Source organism: Pinus tabuliformis, chromosome 5_2, assembly GCF_031772625.1.
Source record: "Pinus tabuliformis cultivar Carrire ecotype Pingquan chromosome 5_2, CPIR1, whole genome shotgun sequence".
Classification (NCBI taxonomy): domain Eukaryota; kingdom Viridiplantae; phylum Streptophyta; class Pinopsida; order Pinales; family Pinaceae; genus Pinus; species Pinus tabuliformis.
In genome coordinates this window covers 1,024,090,621-1,024,106,093 of record NC_142306.1, presented here as the reverse complement: position 1 = coordinate 1,024,106,093, position 15,473 = coordinate 1,024,090,621, and the positions used below count along the sequence as shown (strand labels likewise).

Below are 15,473 nucleotides of genomic sequence, written 5' to 3'. Positions count from 1 at the left end.
CCATACTTAAGCAATGTTATGAAAGTGGTGTCATGTTAATCTAGTGAAGATTGGGTTTATTAAATGAAATATTAAAACAACAACAATAGTAATAACGGGGAAAGAATCCTCACATTATTTTATCCAAATGAAGGATACTTAGTAACATGATACAACGATTTTGTAACACAAAAATCAGCATATGAAAATAAAGTATATAATGAAAGCCTGATATAAAATGATATTATACTTCCAATCATCCATCCAAGCTCCAACCATGTGGTGTACAAATGAAGTCCAAGGAGAGAGCTCCTCAATCCTCTTAAGTGTCAAGTTCAACAACCATTATAATGGAGAGACTGCTCCTCATTATAGAGGGAGTCTATTCTCTCCTACATTAAACGAGTATTATTTGCTAACTAAATCTAAGGAAAGTCAATGAAGTCATATAAAAATTTGTTAACTTCCTCCTCAATCCATGGGTCATCATGTCATAATATGTGGACACAATCCTCTCAAGGAGAACTTGCCCTCATCCAAGAATAGGACAGAGTTTACGTCAAAATCTCTACAAGAGAGAGTGTACAACTAAAATTAGGCATGATAACTAGATCAACATGCAAAAGGTCCATGTTATAGAAAAATTTAAAACCTTAGTGCAAAGCTTCACTAAGTGACCTAAACAATGTGCAACAATGAGATTATCACCACAATTACTTCAGCAACTACTTCCTTCATTTTGGTAATTGATACAATCCAACACAAGTGAGGCTTCCCTAGTAGATCTTAGGGATCAAGTAATCCAATCAGATTAAGCTACGTGTCCCCTAAGGGTTCTAAAATGATTTACCACTATGGAGTAGGGTTAGGAAATTAGGGTTTAGGGTGGATTTATGAGAAAATTCCATATTCATGTTCTAAGTGTCCTACGTCTCTTCTAGAGGCTTAGATCAACCAATAAAAGCTCAAACTAGGTCCTCAACCACACACAATTAAGAAATTACTCTTGGCTGTAATAAACTATCATGAAAAATCAGAAGTTGCAGATACTACAATAATAAAGTGAAAAATGAGGGATAAGAATAGGTGTGAACAACAATTTTATGCAGATTAGAAGGTATATAAGAACCAAAGGTATATAAGAACTAAAACCTTAGACATCATCCCTAATTTAGGGATAGAAAATGCACATAAAATGACACTTGTTTTTTCAATATAATCCAAACAAATTCTAACCATGGCACATTAACATTCAAAACAATAAATGCTGATTAAACCCCAATTTACCTCTAAACAAAAGAAAAAAAAGGAGTTTTAGAGAGTTAAAGGATTGATACAAGAGATAGAACTAGTGGCCTTCTCAATCTAATGCTATGGAATCGATAAGTAACAAAATTTTGGAGGAAAAAAAGGATGGATTTATGAGTAAAATCCAGATTTGAGTTCAAATGTCCTATGGATTTTCTATAGGCTTAGATCAACCAATATAGACTCAAAATAGGACCTCAAACACACACGATTAAGAATTATACTTGGCTGTAATAAACTAGCATGAAAAACAGAAATTGCAGCAATATAATAGTTTATAATAGCAGAAAAATTTAGGGCCTGGAAACTCTGATAATAAAGTGAAAAATGAGAGCTAAGAATAGGGGTGAACAAGAGAATAAATTACAACAATTATATGTGGTTTAAAAGGCATATAAAAATACTTAAATCCTAGACATCAGCTTTAATGTAGGGCTGAAATATGCACATAAAATGACACTCTTGTTTTTTCCAATATATTCCAAACAAATACTAACCATAGGACATTAACATCCAAGACAGTAAATGCTAAAAATACATGATCTTGTCATAATTAAACCCTAATTTACCCAAAAAAAACAAAAAGAAAGAACATATTTCTAGAGGGTCGAAGGATTGACACAAGAGATAATACTAGTGTCTTTCTCAATCTAGGGATAATGGCGTCTACACATAACAAAACATCTAAAAAAAGGGATGGATGGGAGTATTAAGCTTTATTGTGGCATGCATTTGCAGACTTTAAACATTTATGAATTTCCTCTCAGATCGGCCTCTTGTCTCCATTTGACCTTGTTTGGATTGACACTAATCTCTTGATCCTTCCATCACATTTTCTACATTTTTGGGATCACATTTTCTACATTTTTGTGCTATAACAATGTTTTGATAAAGCTACTCTTATATAACCTTGTGACTCACTGTTTGGTTTTGGAAATCCTACTTAGGGATAGCTCCCTTTTTGGAGGAGAGCCAACCTAATATGAAAGGATAGATTGCTTAGGTGACAATAGTGACGATCCTAGTAGTTCCCTCTCAAATTGCACCTTTTGGATTAGGGATTTTATCATCAAGTGTGGGTTGGTGGATAACACAACCTAAAGAGTGGGAGAGAGGTATTCAGGTGACATTAGATGGACTCCCCAAGTTGCCCTTAGGTCTTCACCTTCTGACTTGGGACTTCAACACCTAAGGTGAGGGTTTGATCAGTAACACACTTGTCAGAGAAGAAAATGTGTGCAAAATGCTAACAGTAGTTATTAGTAATGCATTGTTTGAAAATAAAATAAAAACCACATTGCAGATCTTAAGCTTACCTTAGTCGTTGCGCATTAAGGAACTCTCGGCTGCTAAAGTTTTTATAAACATGCAATGCAATCCTCGTATCTCCACCTGATCTTGCCATGCCTCTGACAAATACACTGATGTCAAACTCAAGCTGAAACTTAGCATTTCCAAGGAAATCATTTTTGTATGTGCATTTTTTCCACACTTTAACAGGAAATATTAATCAAAGGCTCAAATTTAATTTTGCATATAAAGAAAACCATATATATGGATGTGAAAACACTTCTACTTAGTGAAATGAGATATACAAATGTAAAAAGGTGAGAAATCCATACAGTTTTGCAAAATCAACACCCAAAGAAGCATCACATTCAGAACCAATCGTAATATAATGTGCAAGGCGCATTTCCTCCAACTCTGGCAAAGTCACCTCAAGTGTCTTTGAACAAGCCATACATAAATTGTCGTAAGTTATCAGTTAGAGTGAGAATAGAAACTACTGTTATTATTCTTGAGCTACATGTTACAAAGTCTCTTAACCTATGACCTATTCGCAAGTCCTCCAAATAGGATTTATACTTCCATTCCAAGATATGCAAATGCTTTGTTTTAGGGGCATGATATGTTCTCTGGAAGAAATTATATTTTCAAGCCTGTAGCATCCAAATCTACTCATGCATATTTTACACTTAGATAATGACTAATTAAAGCAAAATTCCATATTCACTTGATATTTTAATCTAACTCATGAAATATAACATCTCTTTGTCAATACCTTACATCCATAATGGCATTGTAATAAGTTTAATGCCCACCGACAAGTATCCCTTATATCGACATCACAATGCTCGAACCACTGAACAAGACCAAAATAAAGTAAAACGTAAGAATTTGTATAAATGGTGTGATCTCTAATAAATGAGGAAAAAAAGATTTAAAAACATCAAAACGCAGATATGCACAAACAGTTCGAAACGTTGGCTCTAGTTAGTTTCCACAGTTTGTATGCAAATCAAATTCATCCCTTTGAACCTACATGAATTTAAGAATGCTAAGGAAAATATAAAAAGCTACAAGTTAAAAAGCTTTGTAAAAGGCCACCTTGGTATATTTGGCAAGCTTGAGATTACCAACGCTCTTGTCGTTTTCCAGCAACGGTAGCCTTGTATGAGGCTGCCAAAAGTAAAAGTGATTACCATCGGACGGCAAGGTAAAAGTCACATTTAATTCACAAATCGCTTCTCCTATGCAACGGACGTAACATTTCAATCTCTTATATATCAATAAAATGATAAAAAGAGATAGTTAGCCTTTGGCATACTTTATGTCCAAAATTAATATTATAATATATACTTAAATCCATACCCACAATTTCCCAATAACGTCATATTCCTTATAAAAAGACGATCAACATTTCTATCAACACTAAGGAAAAAAGTAAACCCGAAGACTAACCAACACTATTTTTTTCAGTACGAAGACTAACCAACACTATAAAACAATATATTTATAAGAGCATGTAAGTTTAAACTTCAAGAAATTAATACATCCATATGAGCATGCATTTTTCTGTTAGTAATGTACCTAAAAGAAAACAACTTGTCATTTACTTAAAGTGAAGAATTACAATTAAAAAAATAAAAGTCAACAATTACAATTAAAAAGGGAATATATTGAGCAAAGTCAAGAAAAAGACCCTATCTTAGTAGAACTTTACAATGTCAGGACAGATTAACACTTATGGAATGTGAATGGTGTTAAACTATTCTAAGCACGATTGTCAATGTTACCCATTTTTGTGTCATTGGAGTGTCCATAAATTCACCAATCACTGTGCATGCATATCTAAAACCTCCATAATATTGCTAACTTCCCCACAGCTGTCCAAGATCGTGCTGTGATACCATTGTAATGTTCCAAATATAAATTTAACTGCAAGTTGCTTCAAGAATTTTAGCCATAAGCTTCATAAACAATTTGCACAAACAAAACCACAAATTTTACAGCAAAACAAGGAATGCTTTGATACCACTGTAATGTTCTAACTAGAGAAATACAGTGAAATATCAAAACATGAACTAGCTACAACAAACAAATAAACATGCAATCTGAAAACTCCACAAGAACAACAAATTTAGAACATTGTTGAGCAGAAATAATAGAGCTGAGCCATTTTATTAAATATCCAATGAGAATATGAGTACAAAATATAGTGGAATGTGTGCACCTAGGCTTGCTAAAGCAAGCATGCAAAACCCAGGTGAGAATGAAGAAAACTCCAATCTGAAATGGCTCACTCGCTGCGCGTTCTGCCCAAAAATTATTGTTGTTGCTACTGGAGGCAAACTAATATTTGAGGCCTCAAATATGCTCCAAAAATTCTGAAAAATTAGAGAGGCTCCTCATACCCCAACCAATAAAACCCAAAAATATTTTGAGCTAATTCCAGCTGAACCGGAATGCTCAAAATAGTACAAAATTCCCAGCGAAACCAACAATTTGCCCTACTATAAGAATGAGGATTTCAGGCCCGAATATTGCCTGAAAAATTCTAAAATTTTAACCACAAGCTCCAACTCACACCCCAACCAATAAAACCTAGAAATAGTTTGAACTAATTCCAGCTGACCCAAAATGTCCAAAATAGTGCAAAAATCCCAGCTAAACCAACAATTCGCCCTGCTATAAGAATGAGGATTTCAAGGCCGAATATCGCCCGGAAAATTTTAAATTTTAACTTGAGTCTCCTCTCACCAAACCCAAAAAATTATCAAGTTGATTCCACTAGTCACTTAAACCCCAAAATCAGTGTGTGGCCCTTCACAGTCTACTATTGAGCTACAAAAATCAAATTGCTCCAAGAACACACAATTTCCCCAAAGAGAAACTCCTCCAAATCCCAGCAAAATTCCTTCCTCAAACTACCAACCAAAATCAGCTCCAATACACGGCAAAACACTACCACTTAACCCCTGCGCAGAGTAACCAGTAAACCCTAGCACAACTCCAAAAAGAGAAACTGCAGCCCACAGACAATGTTGATCTCCGCCCTGCAAATCCTCTACAAAATCACTGACAACAATAGCGAAAATCACCTGCAAAATAGCCGGGGCTCGAGCCCACAATAGTTGATTCCCCAATTAACAACTCGAATTGCCTCTCCTCCAAAGGAGTGGAAAACTAAGTGAATACCTACAACAAATCTCTATGGAAATCCTAAATTGGACTCCCCAAATTACCTCACTAGAGAGACACTCGATGTTCTCCGAAATGAGGGTGGAATTTCCTCTTGGAAATTCTTTGTGCTAAATAGCACTGGTTGACTTGGCTAAGTAGCTCAAGCAAACTCTCAAATTCTGAAATGAAATGCCAAATAGAATAATCAAAATGAGGCTCTAGCTTTCCTTTTATTGTTGCTTTCCCTTCCTCATATCATGGTTTGATTCCTCTCACACTATGCTTAGATACCATGGTTTGATTTTTCTCATGACTCAATTTCCCTTTTTGGTAATCTCCACAACTTATCCTCACTTTAATTTTCTTTTTTTCCTAAGTTCCAACCTTTATCTTTTCTTCAAAATATAATTAACATCTCCACAACTTATTTCTCCTAAGTTTTATTTATTTAATAATATATTAATCGCCAAAACTATAAAATTGAGAATTTCCTTGACAAAATTTGAATTGGGGACATGGTAGTCCTCTCCACCAAAATTTGTTTGTCCTCAAGCAATGCCTGAACAAGTGCCCTCCCGCCACTATTTTTTGGCCCAAACGGTCACTGTAAACAATACCAGGGTCCCAAATGTGCCATTAAGTCATCCTTCTCTCATGCACTATCCTGAAAAATGAACTCTCAAAACCGCTCCAAAAATTCTGAAAAATTAGAGAGAGGCTCCTCACACTCCAACCAATAAAACCCATAAAAAATTTCATCTAATTCCAACTAACCCTGAATGCCCAAAATAATGCGAAAATCCCAGCTAAACCAGGCTACTAACAATTCACCCTGCTATAAGAATGAGGATTTCAAGGCCGAATATCAAACAAAATATTTTGAAATTTTAACTGGGGTCTCCTCTCACCAAACCCGCAAAAGCCCAGAAAAATCTCAAGTTGAATCCACCAGTCACTGAAACCCCAAAATAAGTGTGTAGCCCTTCACAGTCTGCCAATGAGCTACAAAAATCGAACTGCTGCAAGAATGCACAATTTCCCCAAAGGGAAACTACTCTAAATCCTAGAAAAATCACTTCCTCAAACTTCTGGTCAAAATTAACTCCAATACCTCGCAAAACACTATTGCTCAACCCCTGCGCAAGGAACAACTAGTAAACCCCAATGAGCTCCAAAAAGAGAAATTGCGACCCAAAAAAAATGCTAATCTATGCCCTGCAAATCCTCTACAAAATCACCAACAACAATAGGGAAAATCACCTGCAAAATATCCAGAACTCGAACCCATTATAGTTGATTCCACAATGAGCAACTCAAACTACCTCTACGCCCAAGGAGTGGCAAACTAAGTGAATACCTGCAATAAACCTTTATGGAAATCTTGAATTGGATTCCCCAAATTACTTCACTAGGAAGACACTCGAAGTTCTCTGAAAGAGAGTGCAATTTCTGCTTGGAAATTTCTTGTGCTAAACAACACTAGTTGACTTGGCTAAGCAACTCAAGCAAACTTTCCAATTGTGAAATGAAATGGCAAATAGAATAATCAAAATGAGGCTCTAGATTTCCTTTTATTGTTGCTTTCCCTTCCTCATACCATGGTTAAATTTATCTCACACTATGCTTTGATACCATGGTTTGATTTTTCCCATGACTCGATTTCCCTTTTTGGTAATCTCCACAACTTATCTTCACTTTAGTTTTCTTCTTTTCGTAAGTTCCAACCTTTGCCTTTTCTCTAAAATGTATTTCTCCACAACTTATTTCTCCTAAGTTTTATTTATCTAATACTATATTAGTTGCCAAAATTATAAAATTGAAAATTTCTTTGACAAAATTTTAATTGAGGACATGACACATACTAGCAATTTATATTATTATTTACTCGTATCAATACAAACATCAAACCCCAACAATTTTGACTAAGCTAGGGTTTTAATTATTCAGAATCTTATACACCTAGGACTTTACTTTAACTATTACAAGGGTTTTTTTCATAAACCCTAAGAATCTAAGGTTTCATTATATATTCTAAACATTAATAACAAACCCTAAAAGACTAGGGTTATGACAATACCAAAACCTTAAACATTAGGATTTTATCATGTGATCTACATTTTATCAAAAACCCTAAGTGCACTAGAGTTTCATCATTAACATACCCTAAGCATCGAAGGGCTAGGGTTTTACAGTGAACCCTAAAGGTTAGGGTTTCACCAAAATGAGCAAACAACAAGAAATAATTTGATAAGGGTAGATTCAATCTAAAGATTAATCACCCAAACAAGAATCTTAATGATTCAAACCCTGGATATAAGAAAGTAATATAAAACAAATTTCAAATGAAGAATATTCATACCTTTTCATTTGAAGAATATCTGCAAAATATCAAATCAAACATACCTTGAGTTGTTCTTTTAACAAACCTTGTAGGCAGGGAAAATTTTAAGAACCCCCCCTAAATTTACATGTATAATAAATGGGCGAATCTCCATGGTATATAGAAAAAATGGAAGGCGATTTTATCAATAATATGATATGTATATATAATTTTTTGGCGAATCTCTCACCAGGCATGGCGAATATTTTACTCAATTATAAAATCTTGTGTTTATTGAATACACAAATGAAATCATTGCATTTCTTTAAAATATCTTTTGAAATCAAAATTACCGAAATTACATATCGATAACCTAGTGGGTGTAGGATAAAATTCACCCGTGCCATTCACAGAAAGCATGAGAAAAAACCTAATACTATATATAAAACCACGAAAAATTCAAATTCATCACTTCTAGGGACCTCGTAACCACCCTGCCAATACACAAGTATGTTCCTGTTTGCAATTAGAAAAATTACCCAAATTACAATTTGTTTACTCCAACATATGTTGGAAAGTTATAGAAGGATGACTAGTGCAATCAATCCATTCCTTTTAGCCCTAGATTTGTTTCAGTTTAAAACAGAAGTATACAAATATACTTGTCCAATGTCTATGCTTTAACCATTCACCTTAAGATGTTTTTACAATATAATTTCCCAAGTCTATTTAATATCTTCATTATCATAAAAACCAACCTATATCCATCTTAACTCCACATCTACCACTCTTAGGGGGATGAAATCTATTTATCCCTCTGAGCACTTGATAGACCTAGAATTAAGATGGATCTGAGATGATAGAATTTCCCCTTTAAATAGTCTATGCTCACATGAATACCATGGCATTACCATGGGTAAATACCATGGGTTATCATAAACCTGGAGCTTAAAAATTACTATTAGTAATTTATAAAATTAATAGTTGATTTTTATTTTATTTTTTATTTTAACCAAGCTAAAATGTTTAACATACATTAAATTACAACATCCATTTTTACTCTTTATCGGATCAAATATTTTTTCACTCTATGCTAGTTTGCATATCACGATATTTGATAGCTCTCGGGTGTTAGTAGATCCAGAGTAAAGATGGATCTATGCTGGTTTAATTCCCCCATTTAAATAGGCTACATTCCAAGTGAATACCATGGGTCAATACCATATGCCATTTTGGTGAATACCATGGGTCAATACCATGTGCCATTTTTATTTTTATTAATACTAATATTAGGGTTAATAATGTGTTTTTGCATGGTATTAATAACAATATAGTCCATGGTATTTGTCCCATAGTATTTTGCCCATAGGTTTCACATAAATATAAGGCATTTTTTTAGTGTCCTTAAATATAAGGTGACTTATGGAGTAAATATAAAAAAATGTTTTATTTGAAAACCATACCTCTCGTTTATTTATATTTTTATTAATTTACCATACCCCTTTTAAAAATATGGTATTTGGCCCATAGGATTCACTTAAATAAAACCTCTTTCTTGAGCCTTCATAAATAGAACGAGGGTTATGGACTAAATATAAAAAGAGGTTTTATTTATTTACCATGCGTCTAGTTTATTTATATTTTTATTTATTTACCATACCTTTTGAGTAAGTATAAAAATACGTTTTATTTATTTACCATACCTCCACTTTACTTATATTTTTATTTGTTTACACCTTTGCATGTATATAAGGTGACTTATGGAGTAAATATAAAAAATGTTTTATTTACCATACCTCTCATTTATTTATATTTTTATTAATTTACCGTACCTCTTTTATAAATATGGTATTTGGGCCAAAGGATTCACTCAAATAAAACCTATTCTTGAAAATGGGCGAATGGATTCACTTAAATAAAACCTATTCTTGAAAATGGGCGAATGGAAGGTTGTAACTCCTAATTTCAAGGGCTAAATTTACCTTTTTTACCCTCTCCCTTAAAATAAGGTGGGCTATTTGAGGTGATTTGTAAAAATGTACTATGATACAAAATATTCGCCCACTAAAAATTTAAAACCCCTTAATTTCGCCAAAAGGCGAACATTCGCCCTAAAATTTTCTATGCTTGTAGGTTTTCTTCTGCAACAAGGGTTATTCTATGATATAACTCTTTTGAAGTCTTCCTTTGAATCTAACCATAATCCTTATACCTGCAAACTTAGTCTTTCTAAGGAAAATACAAGAGAGAATAATAATCAAAGATAAAGCTAAATATATAGGAAGTTGAAAACGATACTTATCTTTTGTGGGAATGTGAAAGCTTCTTCTTGAAGATTTCCCTCTTACCGTGAATCATAACATAAGATTCGCATTTCTTTATGTACATGAAAAATATACTTGACAAGTAATACCCATACAGGTATAAGAGAGTGATTAGAAACTAGGGATTTTAGATCTGAACCCTAAGTTGTCTTTTAAGATATCAATTATAGGGTTTTCAAAATTCAAATCTATACTTTATTAGATTACTTACAAACTTTAGACATTATGGGACAGGATTTGAATAGACAAAGTGTTTACATATATACTAGCTAATCCCTAGATAGGATAAGAACTTGTAAACCCTAAGATCTTAAGACATTAAATTTTAATAAGTAAACAAGAAATACATACCTTAGTCTTCCATGATAGAAGTGTATAGCTCTCCTTGCAAACTGAAGACACATTGTTAAATGATTGAGACTTAAAGAACAAAAAGAAACAATACTTACTTGACTTCCAAGGTTTCTTTCACAAGCTGGTGCATAATGCCTTCTTCAATACAGCATTTGAGATATACTCTTGTTGCTTTAATGTGACATACTTCAATCTTCCTTTTCTGGTCCAATATTATTAAAAGAGATGAGGACTTGATCTCCTTGAAATGATTCAAATACTTGAGAGATTGTTACAGGCTCATTCACAGACTGATATAGACTGCTCCCTTTTGAGGTATACATTGTTCAATGATAGAATATTCTTTCACTTTCTTTAATAGGATTTAGATACTTATTTCGTAAGGGATGTAGATTATCTTCAATGTCCCACAAATTGTAGGATTGATGACCTTTTAGTTTTCTCAAAATAGATTAAACATTGTGATCCTTGGAGTTTGGCTTTTATGCCACTGTTTGAGCTTAGAACTTATATATATAGTTGCATAGATTTTCGTCCTTTTCCACAGATTCCTTGGCTCGTTTGATTTAGGTGATTTTGTAGCTTTCTAACAGTCCTTTCTAAGGCCTTTAAACAACTTGGCCTATGATCTCTTCTTTGTTGGCTTACTCAAACTTTATAATTCTGTCATCTTAATGAAACCTTTGGTAAGAAAACTTGATGACTTCAAGATTGAAGCTAACATTCATGCACTGAACTTTGTCCTATCTCATAAAGAATTCAGCTTCTTTTATTGTAGTGGCTCTAAGTACTATTATGTGGATCTAATCACCGAGGTCTGCAACCTAATTTCACATATATAGATTTATATTCATGCCCAGAAATGGGTAGAATCAGTGCGGTTCTCTTTTGGATGGCTTGGCCTTGAAAGGTAGACATGAAACTTTTGTTCTTCCAACCAATAGTGATCATTCAACTGCCATTTTGCATCACTGACCTTAGCTTTGAAACCATGCTAAGAAATCTATGGTGATATGATTAGGTTTTCTTTTAGTTTGATTTCTCTTACTTTCACAAGTTCTTGTGATGTTATATTACTTCCTTTTTGTTATTATTATGTTCCTTCATCATCAAGATAAATGCCAAACAAATGAAGATCACGAACACAAGAAAAAGAACACAAGATATAGGCACTTAGCCAAAGCAAAACCCCTAAGGATGGGAAAACCTAGTCAAACTCTTCCTTAGTAGATTCAAATCAAGATGAGACAATCCAAGACCCTTTTTGACCTAGCCAAAGACCTTCTCCATTCACCAATTCGGCCCCTCCTTCAGGTAGATTATCTCAGCCAAAGTCTTCAAGTGTCAGCTTCTTATATGCAACTACAATCCACAATTCGGCACCCAGCTACAGAATTTCGGACCTGCAGTAACTTCAGAAAGTTTGGCCCCAGCTACTAGTCCAAAAACCCGAAAAACTTTGCACATGTGAGAGAGAGATGCTCCAAACTTTGATTTTGCTTCTTCCTTCAATTAGGTCTTCTTCTCCAGCAATTCGCTCTCTTTTTCATCCTCTTTCTTTTGTAGATCGAACTTGTGAGTGTGTGCCTCAAATGATTCGAGCTGTCTCTATTTATACTACTTCCACAAGGTTGAATTCCTTCTTTCTAGGCCGAATTCTCCAAGATAGGGCTTGTTGACCACTACGTGCCAACGACCCATAGCAGTACACCCCCTTTTTCGCAAAAGGGATAGTGTCTAATCGATGTGTTCATGTCATACAACTATCATCATCAACTTGACTTCCAATATGTTATGTAAACCTTTTCTGCATGTGTATAATGTAAATAATCTCAACAGATTCGTCTCATGTATGTAATGACCTAGGTAAACCTACTTTTATAGTGACGATCTCCATGCTGGGAGATTTTTTGTGTCACTGATCCATTCTCGGATGGTCGACAGAGTTTCCCTCTAGTCTTACCCCAAAGCTGGAATGGATTTTGTCGCTAGGATCTTAGGCGAATCCTAGTGTTCTAGATCGAGTCTATGTAAAAGTAATATGGGAATAATCCTAGCTATTTGGTTAGGTTATTTTATTACAAATTGCTTGGTCTGTTGGATTATGTTTGTGTCGCAGAAATGTGTAGTCTATGAGGGTCTATTACACATGGGTTTTCCCCTTATGATGTAAAAAATATGAAAATGATGATGTAAAGTGTCTTGGGGGTTGGAAAAATAATTTATCTCCTCATAGGTTAATTAATTAAATTTTATGGCTAAAAATTAATTAAAATCTCAAGCCAGAAATTTAATTAATTCTAAGTCCTAGGTAAATTTAAATTCTCCAAAGGCAAAATCAGTCGGTCCTTAAAAATTAAATTTTAAAAGATCCAGGGACTAAGGTAAATTAATTATTTTGCCAAATTTTAAACCTTTGATCCGTGGGGGTTAAGTCAAAGTCAAATTTTGTGGAAATTAACTCAAAAATTTTATTTTTGAGTTAATTAAAATGCATTTAATGAAAATTTTTGAATTTCCCTAAATATTTAAATATTTCGACGGGTGAGATTAAAAGAAATTTTAATCTTCATCAACGGTCGAGATCGCTTTGACGAGGATCACTCAAACTAGCCATTGGAGGATTTATCTTTAAATAAGAAGTCATTTGTGAGTCGATTCATCTGACCTTTGACTCGTGTGCTTAACGAAAGGCTCTGCTGTAATCTTTTTTTGGATAATAAAGAAAGACTTTGGGGTTAATTTCTGCTGGTGTTACTCTTCGTGGGAATGTTGTAATATGTTTTTTATTTCATGCATAGTTTTTTCTAAAGCCATTGATGATAGCTTCTGAAGAGTGATTTGAGTACAGGTATCTTGCTCAGTTGCTGGCTAGATAACCGGATTCACTCTAAAGGCCCCTCGAATCCCGAATCCAGCGAATCTGACACGATTCTGTCCAGATTCGTGTCCAAATCCAATGACACGTCGTGTCCTCTCTTGACTCGTCGAATCCGAAGTCGTGTCACGATTTTCATCTGCGTGTCACGATCGTGTCCTGTTTCCAGGACTCGCTAATCTCAAAAAGCGACCTGCGCGGGTATGAAAAAGGCGTGTTTGCTCATTACAGCCATGCATATTTTCATTTGGCAAGTGTTTTGTGAGCTATTGGCAAGTGGAGAAGGGTTTGTAGCAGGGAGTAGAGCATTCAGCAAGGAGAATCGACCACCAAGTAAGTGCATTTCTGATCTCACTGTTTGTAGAATGCAATTTCTTCCATAAACTAATGAATGGGGTGGTGAACCATTAATGGTTTACATTATAATAGTATGGACCCTGCGGTTGTTATGAATGGGGTCGATTTGTAATGAAATAACTTTATATCTGGAATCTATTTAATTATGTGTATTGTAACGGCAAGACATCCTTTTTTTATGTTAATTTTCTTTCACACAAGAAGAGGCAAGTGTTATGGTGTTCCATAGACCTCTGCTAAACTATTTGGTGATCTATCCATCCCCCAAAATGGCTCCTTTATAATAGAAGTTAACCAAAGAGAACAGTGTCTCAGTGGTCGTTGGTAACCCGTTCTAATTAAAACTCTCCTGCTTTCAGAAATATCTTTTATGGTCCTTACCTATTCTAAGAGTAACTATGCTTCATGATCAAGCTCCTATAAGAATATGTCTCCTTTCAAGAACACTGATGCCTGCAACCTATAACTCCCCAGAAATGGCTTGCATACAACAAGCTAGTCTCTGAATAAACTTCTCAAAATACTCTGGAAACCTTGAATTTCCAAAAGACATGCTAAAAATGTCTCTGTTTTATGATAAATCATGTGGAAACCATCTGTTAAGTTTGAATGATGGATTCTATCCTTAACAAGTTAAAAACTAGGCTTTTGTTAAGCATTAACCATCCAAGCACCTTGCAATTAAAGGAGAGGGGTTTACGGATATCTGAACACCTGCTGACCTATCTAACTTCAACATTTTGACTAGCCCATATTTTGGTTTACGGATATCTGAACACCTGCTTAGTAGCTTACTATTGTTACACAATACACTCTATATTTTGGCACTCATTTTTGGTGGATATCGTTTAAAAAAATAATTTGAAGCTAGTCCTATCATGTATGTCTTTCTTCCATGCATTTTTTACAGCAGTTTGTATATGATTTTTTATTTACAAATTTGTTGTTCATTTCTTTTACAGGTAACAGTATTCATGGCTCAATCAAAGGCAGCAGTTAGGGGGCAAAGGAAGGGCAAGAATGTCATGGGTAGAGATGCCCTTCCTCCCCCAATATCATCAGAGTCTGCTGCAAGTAATGTTGAGGGAAAAGGACTTAAAGACAATGATAAATATCCATTGTGGAAATATGCCACAAGAGAGGATGGGCCAAACAACAAGGGAAAGGGAGGAGGCAATGTGCAATGGAAATGCAACTTTTGTAACATTTCTTTCAAAAGCACATATTACTATGTGAAATCACATTTGTTGGCTTTACCTAGTTGTGGGATTGGAGCTTGTAGAGCTATTACTTCACAAAAGAGAAAAGAATTGGAAAAGGAGGCCAATGTTGGTATGGAACATGTGGCTTCAAAATTAAAAAACCCCAAGAATGAAGTCCCCCTTACATTTTTGAGGAAAACCACCACCAAATTTCCATTTGAGAGTTCTACTTCTACTGGGGGACAAGCATCAAAAAGAAGAGCACTTGGTCCAATGGACAAGATTTT

At 34.6% G+C, this 15,473-nt stretch overlaps 1 protein-coding gene across 3 annotated transcripts in view; it reads right to left on the bottom strand.

Annotated features, from left to right (window-relative positions):
• The window catches only part of LOC149162734 (fatty acid amide hydrolase-like), a 346,996-nt gene that overhangs the window by 148,061 nt on the left and 183,462 nt on the right, over window positions 1-15,473 (bottom strand). For all 3 annotated transcript variants that reach the window (XM_089437357.1, XM_089437358.1, XM_089437356.1), the window contains exons 12-15: window positions 3,676-3,747; window positions 3,350-3,430; window positions 2,910-3,013; window positions 2,604-2,696 (exon numbers count right to left, since the gene is read on the bottom strand). In XM_089437357.1, coding sequence (XP_089293483.1) covers window positions 2,604-2,696; window positions 2,910-3,013; window positions 3,350-3,430; window positions 3,676-3,747 — 350 coding nt within the window. The remainder of the gene's footprint in view (window positions 1-2,603; window positions 2,697-2,909; window positions 3,014-3,349; window positions 3,431-3,675; window positions 3,748-15,473) is intronic.